This window comes from Musca vetustissima, unplaced genomic scaffold (assembly GCF_032173495.1).
Source record: "Musca vetustissima isolate MV318-11 ecotype Yass unplaced genomic scaffold, APGP_CSIRO_Mvet_v1 utg48367, whole genome shotgun sequence".
NCBI lineage: Eukaryota > Metazoa > Arthropoda > Insecta > Diptera > Muscidae > Musca > Musca vetustissima.
In genome coordinates, this window is record NW_026882453.1 from 235,189 (window position 1) to 252,291 (window position 17,103).

At 35.7% G+C, this 17,103-nt stretch overlaps 2 protein-coding genes across 2 annotated transcripts; one reads left to right on the forward strand and one right to left on the reverse strand.

Annotated features, from left to right (window-relative positions):
- Window positions 1-228: 228 nt before the first annotated feature.
- Window positions 229-5,395, reverse strand: LOC133328863 (uncharacterized). The gene is made up of 6 exons (XM_061537373.1): window positions 5,268-5,395; window positions 4,993-5,176; window positions 3,612-4,926; window positions 3,156-3,360; window positions 1,325-1,497; window positions 229-1,266 (listed from the first exon to the last, which is right to left on the reverse strand). Exons 1-6 carry the CDS (start codon window positions 5,389-5,391, stop codon window positions 235-237), a joined length of 3,033 nt encoding a protein of 1,010 aa, XP_061393357.1. The 5' UTR covers window positions 5,392-5,395; the 3' UTR covers window positions 229-234.
- A 3,989-nt stretch (window positions 5,396-9,384) lies between these two features.
- Window positions 9,385-16,129, forward strand: LOC133328864 (TBC1 domain family member 22B). The gene is made up of 8 exons (XM_061537374.1): window positions 9,385-9,792; window positions 10,003-10,286; window positions 12,185-12,362; window positions 12,508-12,669; window positions 12,737-12,923; window positions 13,008-13,190; window positions 13,290-13,513; window positions 15,940-16,129. Exons 1-8 carry the CDS (start codon window positions 9,385-9,387, stop codon window positions 16,072-16,074), a joined length of 1,761 nt encoding a protein of 586 aa, XP_061393358.1. The 3' UTR covers window positions 16,075-16,129.
- The last annotated feature ends 974 nt before the right edge of the window (window positions 16,130-17,103 follow it).

The window sequence follows — 17,103 nt, forward strand, 5'->3', positions numbered from 1 at the left end:
TCATGAATCCTTTCACTTCAAATTTCTCTCTTAAAATTAAAATTCCCCAACAGCTTATGGCATATTTTAAAAATTATTTCACTTTATTTAAAAATCATACATAGTATACAATTTAATAATGTTTCCGTATAAACTATACAAAAAATAACGTATATTATAGTAAATAATATGTGTACGTAGTATGTATATATAAAAAATATATACATATATTTCAAACACTCGTTTCCAGTACTTTTAATAACAATCAGCGAACAATGAATCATCTTCGCATTTGATGGCCACAATTATGTCATCTAACAATGATATAAAGCTCTCGGAGCCCAACAGCCAATCGTTGTGATTTTTCAATAGCATATCTAAGTCTAAACTTTTTATGGCACGCATAAATTCTATAACGCCCACCGTTGTATAGGCCTTATATAGATTTGTATCGATTTTCGATACGGGTGGTTCAATGGGTACTCCGCTATTCATTAGTTCCATTTTTTGTTCATATTGTGCGACCAGTAAATTGATATCCTGCGATTGTAAAATATAATCGATTGCTTCTTCGGAATTGAGAGGGGTTTGTTCGAGCGAGGATGGGGGATGTGGGTGAGGTGATGATTGTGCTGTTGTTACAGTGGGTGCAGATGGTTGGGCAATAAATTTGCTATTATTATTGGTTTCACAAAAACCAAATTTATTTAACTCAAAATCTTGTTGAACGCTCGAAGGCATCGGACTTGTAGCGGGGGTATTTTTGGCACTGCTATTTGTGGAACTTGAATTCGGTGATTTTTCCATTTCATCAATCATCGATTCGAAATTATATTTCTTTAGCTGTTCCAGCAGATTGTGGACAATGCATACAGCCGTTTTCAACACCTCCAAATCACAATCTTCCTGCAGGCACTTCAACATAACATCCAAGCAGCCCCGCTGTGACAGCTCATGGAAAACTTTTATGATCCGCAATTTAATCTCTTTTTCGTTGAGGGTAACGATTTTTTTATATTCTTTGGAAAAGGTCACTGTCGGAAATGTGCCATCAATCATGCCTTGATTCGTGAATTGTTTCTTCAATTCCAAATCCCAGACACGCAGTACCTCGACTTTTACCTCCCAATGTAGATCGGAGATGAGGCAATGTGTTAGGGTCGAATAGAAGGTATCCATATATTGTGGTGGTATTTTGCGATTGTCATATATAACGGCCAAGGTTTTGACAGCCTCCTTCCGCACAATGCCCTCACTTTCATTATATAAAACAAATAACAAATGTTCCTGCAAGGGAAGGGGTATTTAGTATAAAATATTTCGGATATAATTCCATAGAACTCACAATCAAATCGGTATTGTTTAAATCATTTTCCCAAATGACATTTATCATGGCCATTTTGGAAAGACATTTTAGCGCCGATGCCCTGACATAGGCCTCCTGGTCATGCTTGGCCATTTGCAAAATTATAGGGCACATTTTGGCTTCATAGAGGAAATTTTGGAACGCTGGAAATTCTGAAAGAAAAATAAATTAAATAGAACACACATTCTTACCCAAGAACCAAAGGGTTTCTTTTGTGGAAAAAATTGGTAATCGAAAAAACAAAATTCCCGAAAAATTTCTATAGAAAATAAATTCGTCATGGAAAGTAGAACATTTCTGTAGCACGAACTCTTTAGTGTCCCGAGGGCCGATTTATTATTCCTTAAAAAAAAAACAGTTCCTCAAGTCACTGAGATCCGATTTTTCTGTAGAAGAATATTTATGAGAATTTCGCTGGTGCCTCACTTCGTTTTTAAGAAATTTAAAATGGTGCCCGCGGTACATATACAAACTTATATAGAGCTCCTCTATAACTACACGGAGATCTATGTGGAGCTCCTCAATACATAAAAGGTATCTAAAGAGCCATTCGGTACATATAAACACCCCAATGGAGGTCCTCAGCACCTACCTACTCAGTACCACGGGCCACTATAGTGCTCCTCATACCAACACGGACTTCTACAGAACATCTCAGTACCTAAACGGGCCATTATAGAGCTCCTCCATACATACGCGGACCTCTCTCCTCAGGGCATAAAAAGGTTACCTATAGAGCCCTTTAGTACATACTAAACGGACCTGTATAGAGCTCCTTAATACCTACTCAGAACTCTATAGAGGTCCTCAGTAGCCGAACGGATCGTTATAGAGCTACTCAATGCCTACGCGGTCCTCTATGGAGCTCCGCTATACCTACACGAACCTCTATAGAGCACCACAATACCTACACGCACCTCTTAGAGCTCCACAACACTAGACTGACCACAATAGAGCTTCTCAATATATATATATACGGACCTCTATAATGTTTCTCAATGCCTATTCGAAGCTCTATAGAGTTCCTTAATACCTACACAGACCTCTATAGTGGTGCTCAATACCTAAGCGGATCTCTATAGAGCTCCTCAATATCTACACGAACATTTATAGAGCACCCTAAAACCTATACGGACCTCTTAGACCTCCAGTGCACCGAGGAGCGAAGTCCCTCAGAAGGACATTTGCTCGCGTCATTGAGACCTAATTTTTTTAGACAATTGAAGGCAGTTTTTTAGAAAAAAATACGGCCTTGAGCACCGATTTTTCTATTGAAATTCCTCGTTATTTTGAGTTTGGATTTTATAGGCCCTGAAGACGGACTTTAAAAAAACTCCTTTGGTTCCTAAGTACCGATTTATTATTGAAAAAGGGTCCTGAACATAGAAAAAAAAAAATTTCGAGTTCTGTGCCCCAATTTTCTAATATTCAGGATACAGGGTATGGACATTTTTTATAGAAAAATAATAATATCTAAGCTCTATGAGATATATTTTTTTTAATCGATCATCTACCATACTCAGGTCCGATTGTTTTTTAAAAAGCCAAAGTTTCCTAATGACACAATTTGTTTCCGTAGGTTTCTGTGGTCCTACATAGGGTTCTGCAGTTCTATTTTTCACAAAAAAAATCCAGAGGACCACTTTTTTCTATGGACAAAAATCATTCCTACGGACCGTGGGATTTTCTTTCATATGGAATCCTGAGGTTTGATTTTAAAAAATCCTCAGGTTACGAACTTCTTCCATAGAAAAAATCTTAGCCATTATTTTTTTCGAAGTGTGTTTTTTTTCAATAACATAATACTTACTAACTCTTGAAATGCTTGCAATGGATGTTGTCAGCTCCAAGGTACTGTCTCTCACCTCCCAGGAAATGTCATGAAATCGTTTAACAATAATTGGACCCAAACATACCAAACCGCTTCCCTGGAGATTATCCACCAACAAGGCCATATTGGGCGATAGGAAATGTTCTATGGAAAGTTGAACCAGCTTCAGAGCTTGAACAGTAGACTGAAATTGAAATGAAGATACAAATTTTTCAATATTAAAATATCATAATAATAAAATATCAAAAAATATTTGAAAAAAAATTCACGTCTCTGAAAAAAATATTTTTTAAAATTCTTAAAAAAAAAAAATTTGGAAAAAAATAATATCTTTAAAAAATCCAAATCTAAAATTTTTTAAATCCTAAAATATCTGGAAAAACTGTCTCGCCTTTTCAACTAAAATTTCAAATTTAATATCACTTTCGCACTTACCGCCTGCGTTAAATTTGGCTTTTCCAATATCACAGCTACCATATTAACGACACATGTTGTTTCGATGCTCTCCTTCCATGATATTCGATAACGTTTGATGAGTGTCTGCAGACCACTCAGTATGGCATTCAACACATTCGGTATGGTGACCATAAATTCTAGGCCAACCCAATTACGAAATGTATCGGACATTGGTGGACTACCAAATTCGATTTTGCGATCTTCACTATACATTGTATTCGATTCACTTATAAACTCTTTCATGGCATATATCATTGCCTGAAACACCAATATGGCCTGTTCACGTTCCAAAATATTTTGCATTGCCAATATGCCATGTATTGCCTTATAGGCCAAATCGGCAACAGCTAGCAGTGAAGAATTTTCCGAAGGTATTATGGCATCACGAAAACGATAACAAATACGCAGCGTGTGTTCACAGGATATTTCAAATAGCTTCATGAGGTAATTATCGAAGAGTTCCTCTTTACTAAGGCTACCGTATCGCAGCAGAAAGAGTAGCGGCATTAGTTGCAAAGTGATCAGCTGATTTTCAAATTTCACCCGTTCCGTTTCAATTTGTATTTCGGAGGGTGCACGAGTGCCCAACTTTTTCCATAGTACATGATATAGTTCGGCAATTTTAATGAAACTCCGCAGCTGGTGCCGCGAAACACAAAATTTCATTGTATTGTAAAAATTCACACCAAAACGATTGAAATTTTCCGGTGTTATAATACCATCATCCCACTGATCCTGAACGAGAGTGGCAAAGTTAAGACTTGTCAAGGTATTGAGAATTTTGTAAAGGAAGTGTGTGTTCTGAGTCATTTCCACCAATTTCCATATGGTCAATTCCAAATTGTAATAGGTTTGGCATAAGTTGGCTATGTTTGTTTTCTCATCCGATTCCAAGGTCTGTTCGAATAAATACGACAACAAATCCAATGTTGAAGACATTTTATGCTGCAACTCGGAATCATCAACATTAACCATAATCGATTCACTACCCACTTTGAAAACATTTTCCTGTATGGGTTTTAAAATTTCATGTAATATTTCCCGGACGACATTTTCATCTTTGGCCTTAGCGGAAAATGTATAGATTATTTCGTAAAGTAATTGGCGGGCTTCTCGAACCACATACAAGGTATGATCACGATTACAGAGCTCCAGCAGATATTGCCAACATTTCTTGCTGGCAATGTAAGCCATACCCAGACTGTAACGTGATATCGATGCCATCAGTCGTATACAGCCCAGCTTAATCGATGGATTGAAGCGCGTCTTGTTGCTCTCAATGATGTGAAGAACTCTGAAAGCAAACAAATGAACATAAGGATTTCTGTTTGTTATCTTACAAGCAATCGCACACACTTACTTGTCCATTATCTGCCGCTCGCGCACCATTACCAGCACCCATTCATTTCTCAACATGATACTGCAAAAGTTGAACATAAACGATGTTACTTTGGTATTAATTTTACTGAAATCCTCGTTCAGTATGGCCACACACTTGTCCACCCATTCGATGGCGAACGGAGCTTGCAACACAAATAGATTATCTAGAATCAAATTTAAATACAGACATTACAACAATACGCCAAAATACAAAAACAACTTGCGATCTTCGTCTTCTTCTTGTTGGCTGCTTACCTTTCTCCGATAAGTGTGTTATGAGCTTTTCAAAATAAACATTATTTGTGGGGGTAAAATTTTCCTGTAGAAATACTTCGAATATGCGTTGTAAACGCTTAAGCACCTGTTGTTGTTGCTCCATGTTGTTTTATGTGTGTCTTATTATTATGTTAAGCTCAGCATAGTATTTTGGATGGAAAACAGTTTGGTTTTGGAGCCCGGCTAATTGGTGATGATGAACAAACAGCAACTGACGAAATTCCACTTGTTTTTGTTCGAGATGCCGAGAAGAAGCACTCCCAATCAATGTGTTTCCTCTTCCTCCGTTGCCTTTGACTGTTCTACTGACAACAAATATCAAGGGTTCTATAGTTTGATTTGTGGCTAAACGATATATCGATAAGTAATCGATAATTTGCGATGTATGACAACGTTTAGATAATAACGGAAAGTATGTGATCATATGGTAGACTGTTTAAAGAAACAAAAGCAGCGTTTAAATCAAAAACTATTTTCAAAGGTCAGACGAGACCTGAAATATAAATTCAATGGCATTTCTGTATTTACTCATTAGTTTTAACGTGGAAAAGGAACGTAGAGGAAAGAAAGTCTGATAACTCTGTATTCTTGCAACGACTCAATAGGGAAGAACTGGTGACTGTCACCGTTCATCGTACATTGGCTATATGATGCAGTTGTCCTATGGTGGATATTTTGTCTGATGGGAGGCACTGAGGAAGAGAACGCTGTTGTCCGAAATAAGTAGTGGACAAAAATCGGCAGCAATACATTTATCCGGCGCTCCTAAAAGCACTCCTCAGCTGATCTGAATACTATAATAAATATTCAGGAGTTTATACGTAACTCCTTTTCAGGCAACCAACAGCCCATTTATGATGATGGATATAGGGATATGGCGAACTTCATATTATGGGCACTCAAATGTCCAAAACTTGACAAGTGATTACGAACTCTGTCACAATAGACACAATTTAAGTATCCCCATACCTTAATGTTGATGAATTTAAAATAGCAAAACCCCGAAGAATCCTGAGCTTCCTCCTGATGGTCTATCAATATATACAGACTGAACCATGGCACAATGAGTAGATAGTCCATTTAGAGCAGCTGATTTCTTGATTAACGGTCAAAGTGCGTAATTTCTACTTGAATTCGATGTGCAATATTAGTTCCGTTCCAGAACCTAAAAGAATCTACTAATTTTACAAGTTTTGCAACTTTTTACTCGAAACCCGTTCCTGAACCCACAAAACTGGTAAACATTGAATAACATTTAAGAGAGCACACAACAAAATGGCGTTCTTTTTGTAAACTTTTTACTCGAGAAATTTGGTCAAGTAAAAATGGTAAACAGGAATGCCTACTTCTGATTGGCTGTTATGTTGATTTTGAAGTATTGCCATCTAATGTAGGCATATTTACTAGATTTGCGTTCTCGAACTTTTCAAATTATTTTGTACTGAGAACGTTTTTGAAATGTTTCCCTTTTACAAGCTTTACTATTAAAAAAGTACTGGAACAGACCAATTGTCAACCATGTAAAATATTATAAAGAAAAATTTGACAGATGATCGAGACAAAAACAAAGGTTTTTGTTTTCATACATCACATTATTGTGTCATGGACTGAACAAATATGGAAGAAGGCACAGATACAGGAGGTTTCTTTGACGAACTTTCAATTAAGATCTCATACAAAGCACCAGAGTTAGTCAAGGCTGTTTGGGAAGTTAATTAGTATAAATCTGCTCTGCGGGATATGCTTTTTGTTAGACTTTGTTGGCTTTCAGGTCGTAGTGACACAAAGTGAAAGTATCAGACAATTTTGCTTGATATAGATCGCAGACAATCGGTCTTCTTTTTTAAGAAGAAATTAAGAAATTAAAAACAATATTGAATGGCAATTCTTGAACATCAAAATCTAAATCATTAATTTATATGAACAGAAAAGAGATTAGGAAAACGTAGGGACCATAACAAATTACTGCAGAATCAAATCTCTGTTTTCAAAAGGGGAGTAAAATCAGGTGAATTATTGTCATCAATGCAAGGACGAAGAGGAAAAAGAAACTATCGAACATATATTTTGTTGATGTCCCATGCTTCGATGCAGATGCGTCTTTGAATGGAGCAACTAACTTTTTTGACTGTTAGGCTGTCCATTTGGTGGTTGTGTGATTGTAATTTACTTTTTCGAAAACGACGGTTATTGTCATATGATAACCGACTTCTTTCAAAGACATAGAAACCGTAAAGACTCGACAAAATGCATTTTGACAAAATAGTTTATGAAAAAATATCCAGGGGGAGTCAGGCATAACAGAGGCATGTTAACAATAAAAACGCAAATACGCGATAATGTGTGTATAAAATGTAAATAAAATTAGAAATCTGTACTCAAAAAATATGTTTTTATTTTATAAGCTTGCAATATAGCGTTTAAAACGTTTAATATTGTTTGCTCTGTTGTTATGATATCGTAACAACAGAGGAAAAGCCATCTGTTGAAAATTGTTTACGTATCAATTGTCCTATCTTTATACTTTTATGTCTTTGCTTCTTTGCCTGCTATTTAAAAATACCAAGTGGAGAATATGTGGTTTCAACAAGACGGTGATACATGCCACATAATTGGAGTGAATATATTACATGGCGATATCAACAGGCCACAAAGATCATGCGATTTTACACCATTAGACTTTTTATGGTAATGTTTTAACGTATGAGCACTTTGACCCCAACATTGGTAAAGTTACGGCTGAAATACTGCCCAATATGTGCCAAAAAGTGTCGATAGTTTTAATCTCGTATAATTTGGAAACCACGAAATTGATAACTCCGAATGACGATTTTGATAGGAATATTCATCAACCAATAAATATAAAATTACATCATTTATACAAATGAATAATCTGTCAGAAATCCGCAAAATAATGCAAATTGAAGGGTACCATGATGTAGAGCCTATACATAAACGGCGACCGATATATCCCATATTTAATAACGGATACCTTGGGAGTAATAACAATGTATGAGCCTGATTTCAAAGTTCCATCTTTAATATTGCAAGCTCTTTCGGGATTTAAAAAGACGACACGATTAAATCAACATACAATTTTATTTTGATCAAGTGTATGTATACTTTATGGAGTCACTAACGATTATATCAAGGTATTGTAAACGGAATGACAATTTATTCATAGTAAATATGACAATTGGTCTGTTCCCGTACTGCAAGAATCTACTATTTTTTACTACGATAACACTTTTTTCCTTTATGATATCGAAGAAAATAGTAAAATCGAGTAGATTCTTGCAATACGGGAACAGGCCAAATAATAGCACCTGTAAAATATCCTTTAGTAGATTAACCTTTTTAGATTTAATAAATGGTATGTTCCCATACTATAAGAATCTACGATAAACAAATTTTCCTTCAAGACATCGAAGAAATAGGAAAAACTAATTGATTCTTCTTGTCATATGTTAATTTCGTTCCTAGTTTATTGTTATTTTTTATATATGATGCAAAGGGAATAACAATACTAAACCAATAAAAATGTTTATATTAGTTTCTCTAAAAGATTTTCAGAACTCACAATAGATTATGCTGTGTTCTGAAAGGTTTAAATCTACATATTTTATTAATATTGCCACCATTCTTATTGGAACGGAAGCAAAAAATTCCAATATCACCGCTTTCACATCCAATTGCCATATTACGGCTTTCACTGTTGACGCCGTTCACTGTGGTAATTAAACGGCAACTACATTTATATTTCGATTAATCGATAACATAAACGTCGATTTATGTTGTTGCTGTTTTAGATTTGCGAAGAAATTTATTTATTTAGGTCTTTAGAAAATAAAAAAAAAATACAATTTTACCATATAATTTCATAGATAAAAATAACGAAAAACAACAAAATAGAACCGGCTAACTCCTCTTTCACTAAAGTCATGTTGAATTATCGAATGTAGACTGTTAGGGAAGTATATCAGACATCAAAAAAGTGTAATAACATCCAATTGGCAGTAGTAGCAGCCGCGGCAGCAGATCGAAACACCGAAAAGAATTGCACTTTTCAACTCATCCAACAACAATTAAGCTGGATATGGACAATAATGCAGACAACAACGCGAAAACAACAACAAATTTAGCAAACACATCAACGCAAGCAAACAAAACATCATCGGTGTCGTCGTCTTCGTTATCATCCTCCTCCTCAATTACCCATCAGCAACATCAAATTCAACAAATATCCACCACAGCAACAACAATAACAACAAGTAGCACTAATTCATTTTGGAAGAATAGTAATAGGGTTGTGCCCGGTCGCCCAAGTCCAAAACGTGACACCAATTCATTATCATCGGCTAAGGTAGGCGGTGGAGTTGGAGGGGCTGGTCACAGTGGCGGTATGATGGCAACCTTTCGTGATTATCAAAATTCGGTTAGTGATGCCTGGGATACGGGTGATGATGAATTTTGTATAATATCTAATGCCACGCAACAACAACAACAGCAGCAACATCAACACCATCAATTAAATAATCGAGTCGGCACCAATAATGCATCAGATGAATCCTCTGCAGCTCCCATCCATAAAACCGGTAATTTGGTGAACTTTTGTTTTAATTACTGTGTTAATTTAATTGCAAAGATAAAAAATATGTTTGTTTTGAATGTTTTTATATTTTTTTCTTTTGATAATGGTTTTGAATTTCTTGTTTTACTTTTAGATCCCCGAATATCACGTCAAGTTTCACAAACATTGGCTCAAAATGTTATTGAAGTTCATAAAATGACAACAAATAATAGCACAGTATCAGCGGGTGGTGGTGGTGGCGCAACATCAACTCAGAATACAATGACGTGTAACAACAATGCGACGACCAATGAAACTCATAATACCGCAATGGATAATTCTGCAAAGAATGTTGCTGAGAGTATGACAACAGCAGCAGCAAAACAAATGCAAAAGGATTTGAAATTACAAGATTCTGATGACATAAGGTAAAAAAGGCAAATTGTTGAATGATTTTTGTATACCCTCCGACATATGGTAAAAAGTGTATCGCAAATTTTAGATAGAGATTAGAATGTTTGCATATGCATTATTACTGCATCAAGAATCTATGGTGTTGAAAATACGATATTTTTTTATATAACCGCCATATAACGGTACCGCGCCGTTATGTTTTTGTATTTTGAAGATCTCTGCCGAGACTTCAAACCGAAATGACTGTAATTGGTCATTATGGATTAATTTCTTCTTTATAAAAAATACCATTATTTAGATTATAAAGTTCCCGGCCCCTTTTTATACCATCCAGGATAAGGCGAAGAGTTTAATAAATTCCTCATTCCGTTTACAACACCTCGAAATCTTCCAATTATAACGTTAATATTTCTGGCCTCGTACCCATATATGAGGAACCCCGATTTTCGATATTTTGAAAATTGTCGCTTATTGTGCATTACGTCGGTGTAGAATCGGATCGGATAAAGAACCCTATGGTAGAGTGGGTACTCATTCTTATACAACGGAACTTAGATCTTTTTTCGCTGTTTTTATATCCTTCACCACACTGTGGTACATGGTATTATGGCTTTTTGTGCATATGTATATCCATGTATTTTTGTGAACAAAGTACAGTTCACATTTTTGATCCGATTTGGATGAAATTTGGCACAGCTCACTTATTTGGCCCAAGGACGAACCCTATTGAAATTTAAGAAAATCGGTTCGGATTTTGATATAGCTCCCATATATAGTTTCGTCCGATTTTATGTAAATGTAGATGAAACTGAGATAGGTCCAGATAGACGTATGCGGAAATCGATTCAGATTTAGATATAACACCTATATACAGCTTCCTCCGATCTTAATTTAATTTAATTTCATTTATTAAGCTAAATGGTGCATCAGAAAAACTTATATCTATAATAAAATAACATATAAAAACTTCCAATATTTGAGCGATTGAGACAAAATTTTGCACATTTTGCACGTACTGAATTAAGTCCAGTTTGATGTCTGTAAAGTTCTGTTGAAATCGGTTCAAATTTAGATGTAGCTTCCATATACAGTTTCTTCCGATTTATCTAAATGGTGCGCCAAACTCCCGCCCAATAAGTTGAAAAATAGGGGAACAAGGTCCTCAAGTTGCTTGCCGTCAGTACTTGGGGCGCAGATAAGGAAACCTTGATGATATCTTACAAAGCGATAGGCCTGTCTGTGGCTAGCTATGCAGTTCCAGTGTGGTCTGCTAATACTAGTGATGCGTAATGGAGAAGTATTCAGACCAGTCAGAACGCGGCCTGATGGAGCCTCTAGATCGAGTTGCCTATCGAGCAGGTCTGAATAGCATTCATACTCATGCAGTTGCAGCAATTATTCAATTGCCTAGCCAAATCTACTTGTCTTACTCCTGAAGATCTGTGATTGCCGCCAGTGGAAGTAGCTGCATTTCTTAACTTGGAGACAGAACCAGATTTATTTTAAATATGAAATTAACATTCATATAAACTGCTACAACAACAACCAAACTCCCAATATTGTACACATTTGGTATGTTCCCGTATTGCAAGAATCTACTACTTTTTACTACGATAACAAATAGTAATGTACCCAAAGTGGCGAAGGGTATCTTATAGTCGGCCCCGTTCGACTTTTAATGTTTCCTTACTGGTTTTCAATTCAGTTTATTTATTATTTTAAAGCTTTCAGGTCCATTAAAAATAAATTACAAAATGCGCTTAACCTACCAAAGGATAAACTACCCAAAAATATAATAAAAACCAAAGAAATTATTTCATACCGCCGAACTTCTCGCCTTCTTTAATTTTTTCTTTTGAATTCTGAATTCATCTAAGTTTTCATTTTTGGTTATTTTGTCTCTTCATTTCAGACCCCGTATTCGTCATATTCAAGCATTGCCTGGACGTCCACAATTACAAAAGTTTACCTCGAATTCTCAGGACTCCGAATATGAAACAAAAATTGAAAAATTCCAAGTTTTATTGGATTCACCGCTATTGGATTTAGTTGCTCTAAAGAAACTAAGCTGGTCCGGTATTCCTAGAAAGGTGAGTAAGAATAAAAAAGAAAACGCACGACAGTCCAGTTTTGAAATGAATTACAGCGCTATATTTGGATGGGTACAAATGTACCACGTAGGGGTTAATTAACCTACTTGCCTTAATTTTTAATTTGTATTTTTTTTTCTTTCAGATGCGTGCCATAAGTTGGCGTCTATTGTCAAAATATTTACCACCTTCGGGCGAACGTCGTAATGGTGTTTTAGAAAGTAAACGACAAAATTATCAAGACTTAAGACATAATTACTTTAGGGTTGATAGTCCCGATGAATCGCAACAGGATACATACAGACAGGTAAGTTTTGTTCAACTTTTTTTCTAAAAAAAACAATAAAAGAAAATGTTAAATTGTAATTCTACAGATCCACATCGATGTACCACGTATGAATCCCCAAATATCGCTCTTCCAACAAAAATTGGTGCAAGAAATGTTTGAACGCATTTTATTTATATGGTCTATACGGCATCCGGCATCGGGTTATGTTCAAGGCATTAATGATTTGGTGACACCATTTTTTATTGTATTTTTACAAGAGAATTTACCACCAGGTGAAGAAATTACATACATATAACCCTATAACTTATAGATTGAATTAATACAATTAAAACCATTTGTTTTTATTTGTACCCTAGGAACTGATATCGAAAAATTCAATATGGAATCATTATCGGTTGAAATTCGTGATGCCATTGAAGCGGATGCCTTTTGGTGTCTATCGAAATTTCTCGATTGTATACAAGATAATTATATATTTGCTCAATTGGGAATACAGGAGAAAGTGAATCAATTAAAGGATTTAATACAAAGAATAGATGGTAAGTTAGGCACACCGATTTTGATTACTTTTTTATTCAAATATTAAAATATTTTTTAAAATCTATATTTAATGTTATATGCTTCTCTTCTTGTTGCAGGTAACCTTCATCGTCATTTACAACAACATGGTGTGGATTATTTACAATTCTCATTTCGTTGGATGAATAACCTATTAACTCGCGAATTGCCTCTGCATTGTACAATACGTTTATGGGATACCTATTTGGCGGAATCGGATGGTTTTGCCTTATTCCACCTATATGTTTGTGCCGCCTTCTTATTACATTGGAAAGAACAATTAATGCAGCAAGTTGATTTTCAGGTGAGTATACGATTAACGAAAATAATCCTGTATATTTTTTGAGGGATATATTAGGATAAAAGATCGACGGCTAATGTAAGTTCTACGAAACAATCATAGTAAAACACCACCCCCCTTTTAGAAGTAAACATTTTTATCATGTTTAGGGTGCTGTATTATTTTCCATGAGATCGTTGCCCTGTTAATTGGATTTGAATTAAAGAAAGACGCTTTAAATGTCGAAAAATTATTAAATGATATCTCTTTCGAATAAAAAATGTGGTCCTTAGAATCCTTCGAAAATGTATTTTAATCTATGGGTCTTGCGGGAGTGTCTTGGAGGAAATTAACGAGTACCTATGATCCCGAGATCGACAAGACGAGATTGGCGTCACTAAATATCCACTTCTTGATCATTAGGTCACCTCCTTCCTAGTTAGGGTACCGCTTGTATTCGAACGGCCTTTCACCTCAGCCCATTGTATAAAGGCAATAGGGCAACTGTATGGCATCAGGACATTGGTGCAAACAGGGGACCAAAGTCAGGAAGCGACTAGGCGACTGTAACTGAAGCCTTACCGACTAAGGTCGAATTCTCTCAACACAACGTAGCAATGAAGGGCATAAAATTGATGTAGTAACATTAATCAGCTGCGAGTAAACCGTTGCTGCTAAAAACCGACTTCCCTGTCAGATTTTTACCCTATTACGTATTCAAAGGATATGGCTCAGCGAAAAGAAGGACCCCAATTTAATTATCGAGAAGGAATTCATTTAGATAAAAAAGACCCATAGGGTCGTGAGAAAGTACGATAGAGAGAGAGAGAGAGATACTACCCTTAGATTACTCTGGGGAACTTCCAGTTGTTCGAATTTCTACCTCGGGCATAGAGGCTACCTCTGCCAGAACCTCTGCAATGGTGACAGCAAAGGAAAACCACTGTGAGCATAGTGCAATCACCGGACCTTAGTCCGGAGTTGGGACGGCAGCAACATCTGTGACTCTAGCAGAAGTTGTACCGAATTAGGTAAAATACTCTCAACGCCTGCATTAATGAAGAGGATGAGATCGACGGAGAAACATCAACCGACTTCCTTACCGTATTGCTATTAGCAACGAACTTGATCAGCGAGAAGGAATTCATTTGAATCAAGAAGCACTCCAGGGAACTTCCGTTTAATCGAATTCATACCCCACGTATCGTGGCTATCTCTGCCGGGACCTATAGGAAGGCGACATCACAGGAACCCCGCTATACAGTAAGTCAAACGTCCAACGTCCGTTTAAGGAGACCCCCCACATTCTCGCCAGTACTGAGTTGAAGATGTAGATGTCGTTATTTCTAGTAGAGACGACTGGAACCGGAGTAATCATCCTCTGGATAAAGCAATCAAATCTTGTTATATCAAATCTGAGGCCGTCCCCAAGTGTAGAACAGGTCTGGAAGAACTTAATTACAGCTATCGGCTGTGTTGGGTACCAGGACACCGTGACATCTTGGGCAATGAAAGACGAATTAGCTAGATGAGGACCCCAATCCACAGATCTAGCAATTGATGACTCAATCAAACAAACATATGGCATCTTTATCAGAACTTTAAGGCGTTCTTCGACGAAAGAGCCTATGAACTTTCCATTGGGCCGACTCTGTCTACCAAAAGGACACACTCACTGTTGAACCTTAGCAAAGCTGAAATAAGACAGGAATCATTACAGGTCATTGCAATATCAGGGCCTTTACTAGTAAGTGGGATCATGATGCAATTGATTACTGTAGACTTTGCGTTGACGAGGAGGAGACGGAGATAATTGAGCTGATCTGCTCTAATCTACAGCACATTTAGAAACCTAAAGTGGTTGGGAAGCGCAACTTTGACACGTAATATATCTTCTGTCCAATATCTATACCCATCGATGCTATTTCAAACTTATCTTCTTAAATTTTCTTGTAAGCTTCTCATTTCTCTTCTTCCCTCCCCCTTCTTCTCTCCCCCATGGATCTCTTCTTATCTCTTTTCTTTTCGTTGATGATCACAATGGACCTGACTGTATCAGAGTGCTGCAGCCACATAAGTGACTGCACATGCCCAAACCTAACCTTCCTTATTTTTTAAATCTTTGATTATATATGTGTAAAGTTACAAAACTTAACATGATTGGTATACATTTACCAGCCCAATGAAAATGTTGAAAATTTAAAATCAAGAATGGGGGAGGTCCCCTTAAATATGAAGATGATGAAATCGACGGCGGAACAGCAACAAGCTGCGAATAAATCCTTGTTGTTAAAAACAGACTTCTATTCCTCATTTTTTCCCTATTTACTTATCTAAGATTATAACTCCACATAAAATGGAATGGGAGAAAACTGATAAAGGATTTATATTGTGCCGCTCTTCTTTCATTTCATTTAATATTGTGTGTTTGTTTCTTCTCTCCATTTCAGGGCCTTTTATTACTGCTACAAAATCTGCCTACACACAATTGGTCTGATCGTCAAATCAATGTCTTAGTTGCTGAAGCATTTCGCCTGAAGTTCACCTATGCCGATGCTCCTAAGCATTTAGAAGCCAAAAGTTGACATCAACGCCAATATATGTATGTGTCCACATAGAGAAACCGGCAAGAAAAACAAGCAAGCCGAAGCAGCAGCAGCAACCGAATCAGTGCTATAATGGTAATGACTCCTCCACTCCCAAATAGAAGAAAGCAAAAAATAAAAGCGCAAAGAAAAGTAAAGAAAAAAAGCAAACAAAAACAACCAACAATTGGTAAACCATATTAATTTAAACTACATTTAGAATGATGAGTAACAAAAACACAACAACAACAATTTATTAAATATATATAAAAAAACCTAGTAATTATATTAAAAAAATAACAAAGCTTAAAGCAAACCTTAGTTTATTAATTGTAGTGTGTCAAAGATATAAAAAACAACAACCCCAAAGGCAAACTCTTCGTATTCTCCCAAAAAAAAAAAAAGAAAAAACATTTCGATGTGTGGTTAAAAACAAGCCAAAATTAAAAAAAACGTGTTTGTCTTTTTTATTATTATAAATAAATGAAAGAAAAAAGAAACAATTATTATTCCCTAGAATTACAAAACTAAAAGAAAAAAATGCAGTTTATATTTTTTAATCACTTTGTTGTTTTTATTTTTAATTTTTTCTTATTTAAAATGTTTTATTAATAAGAACAATTTATTTTCTTACTGTTTATCAACTGTGCATCTTGGACGCATTATATAATTGTTCTATAAAATTTATCTTTGTAACATTTTTTTAAATTTTTATTATTATTAGAGAATATTAAAACCAAATTTCAAATGAAACAAAAAAACCCCTATACGAAAATGAAGGTACACAAAACAACAAACCATATACACAACAACACAACATTCGCATATAATTCTAATTTTAAAAAAAATAATTTGTATATAGAAATAAAAAAATATATTATATAAAACAAAACGGATAAATAAAAAATCGATTTCTTAATATAAATTTGTTGAATATTTTGAATTTCAAATTAAAAGAAAGGAGTAATACGATTTTTATAAAATATCATTCGGATCACAGATCGGTATTCTTTCAAATTTCTAGCCTAG

What these genes read in the sequence shown, in the direction of transcription:
- LOC133328863 (XM_061537373.1), bottom strand. Translation starts at nt 5,391, where the DNA reads ATGGAGCAACAACAACAGGTGCTTAAGCGTTTACAACGCATATTCGAA. An exon ending in AACACACTTATCGGAGAAAG is followed by an intron (nt 5,177 to 5,267) that starts GTAAGCAGCCAA and finishes ATTTGATTCTAG; the next exon opens with ATAATCTATTTGTGTTGCAA. An exon ending in TGCAAGCATTTCAAGAGTTA is followed by an intron (nt 1,498 to 3,155) that starts GTAAGTATTATG and finishes TTTTTCTTTCAG; the next exon opens with AATTTCCAGCGTTCCAAAAT.
- LOC133328864 (XM_061537374.1), top strand. Translation starts at nt 9,385, where the DNA reads ATGGACAATAATGCAGACAACAACGCGAAAACAACAACAAATTTAGCA. An exon ending in CAAGATTCTGATGACATAAG is followed by an intron (nt 10,287 to 12,184) that starts GTAAAAAAGGCA and finishes TCTTCATTTCAG; the next exon opens with ACCCCGTATTCGTCATATTC. An exon ending in TGCAGCAAGTTGATTTTCAG is followed by an intron (nt 13,514 to 15,939) that starts GTGAGTATACGA and finishes TCTCCATTTCAG; the next exon opens with GGCCTTTTATTACTGCTACA.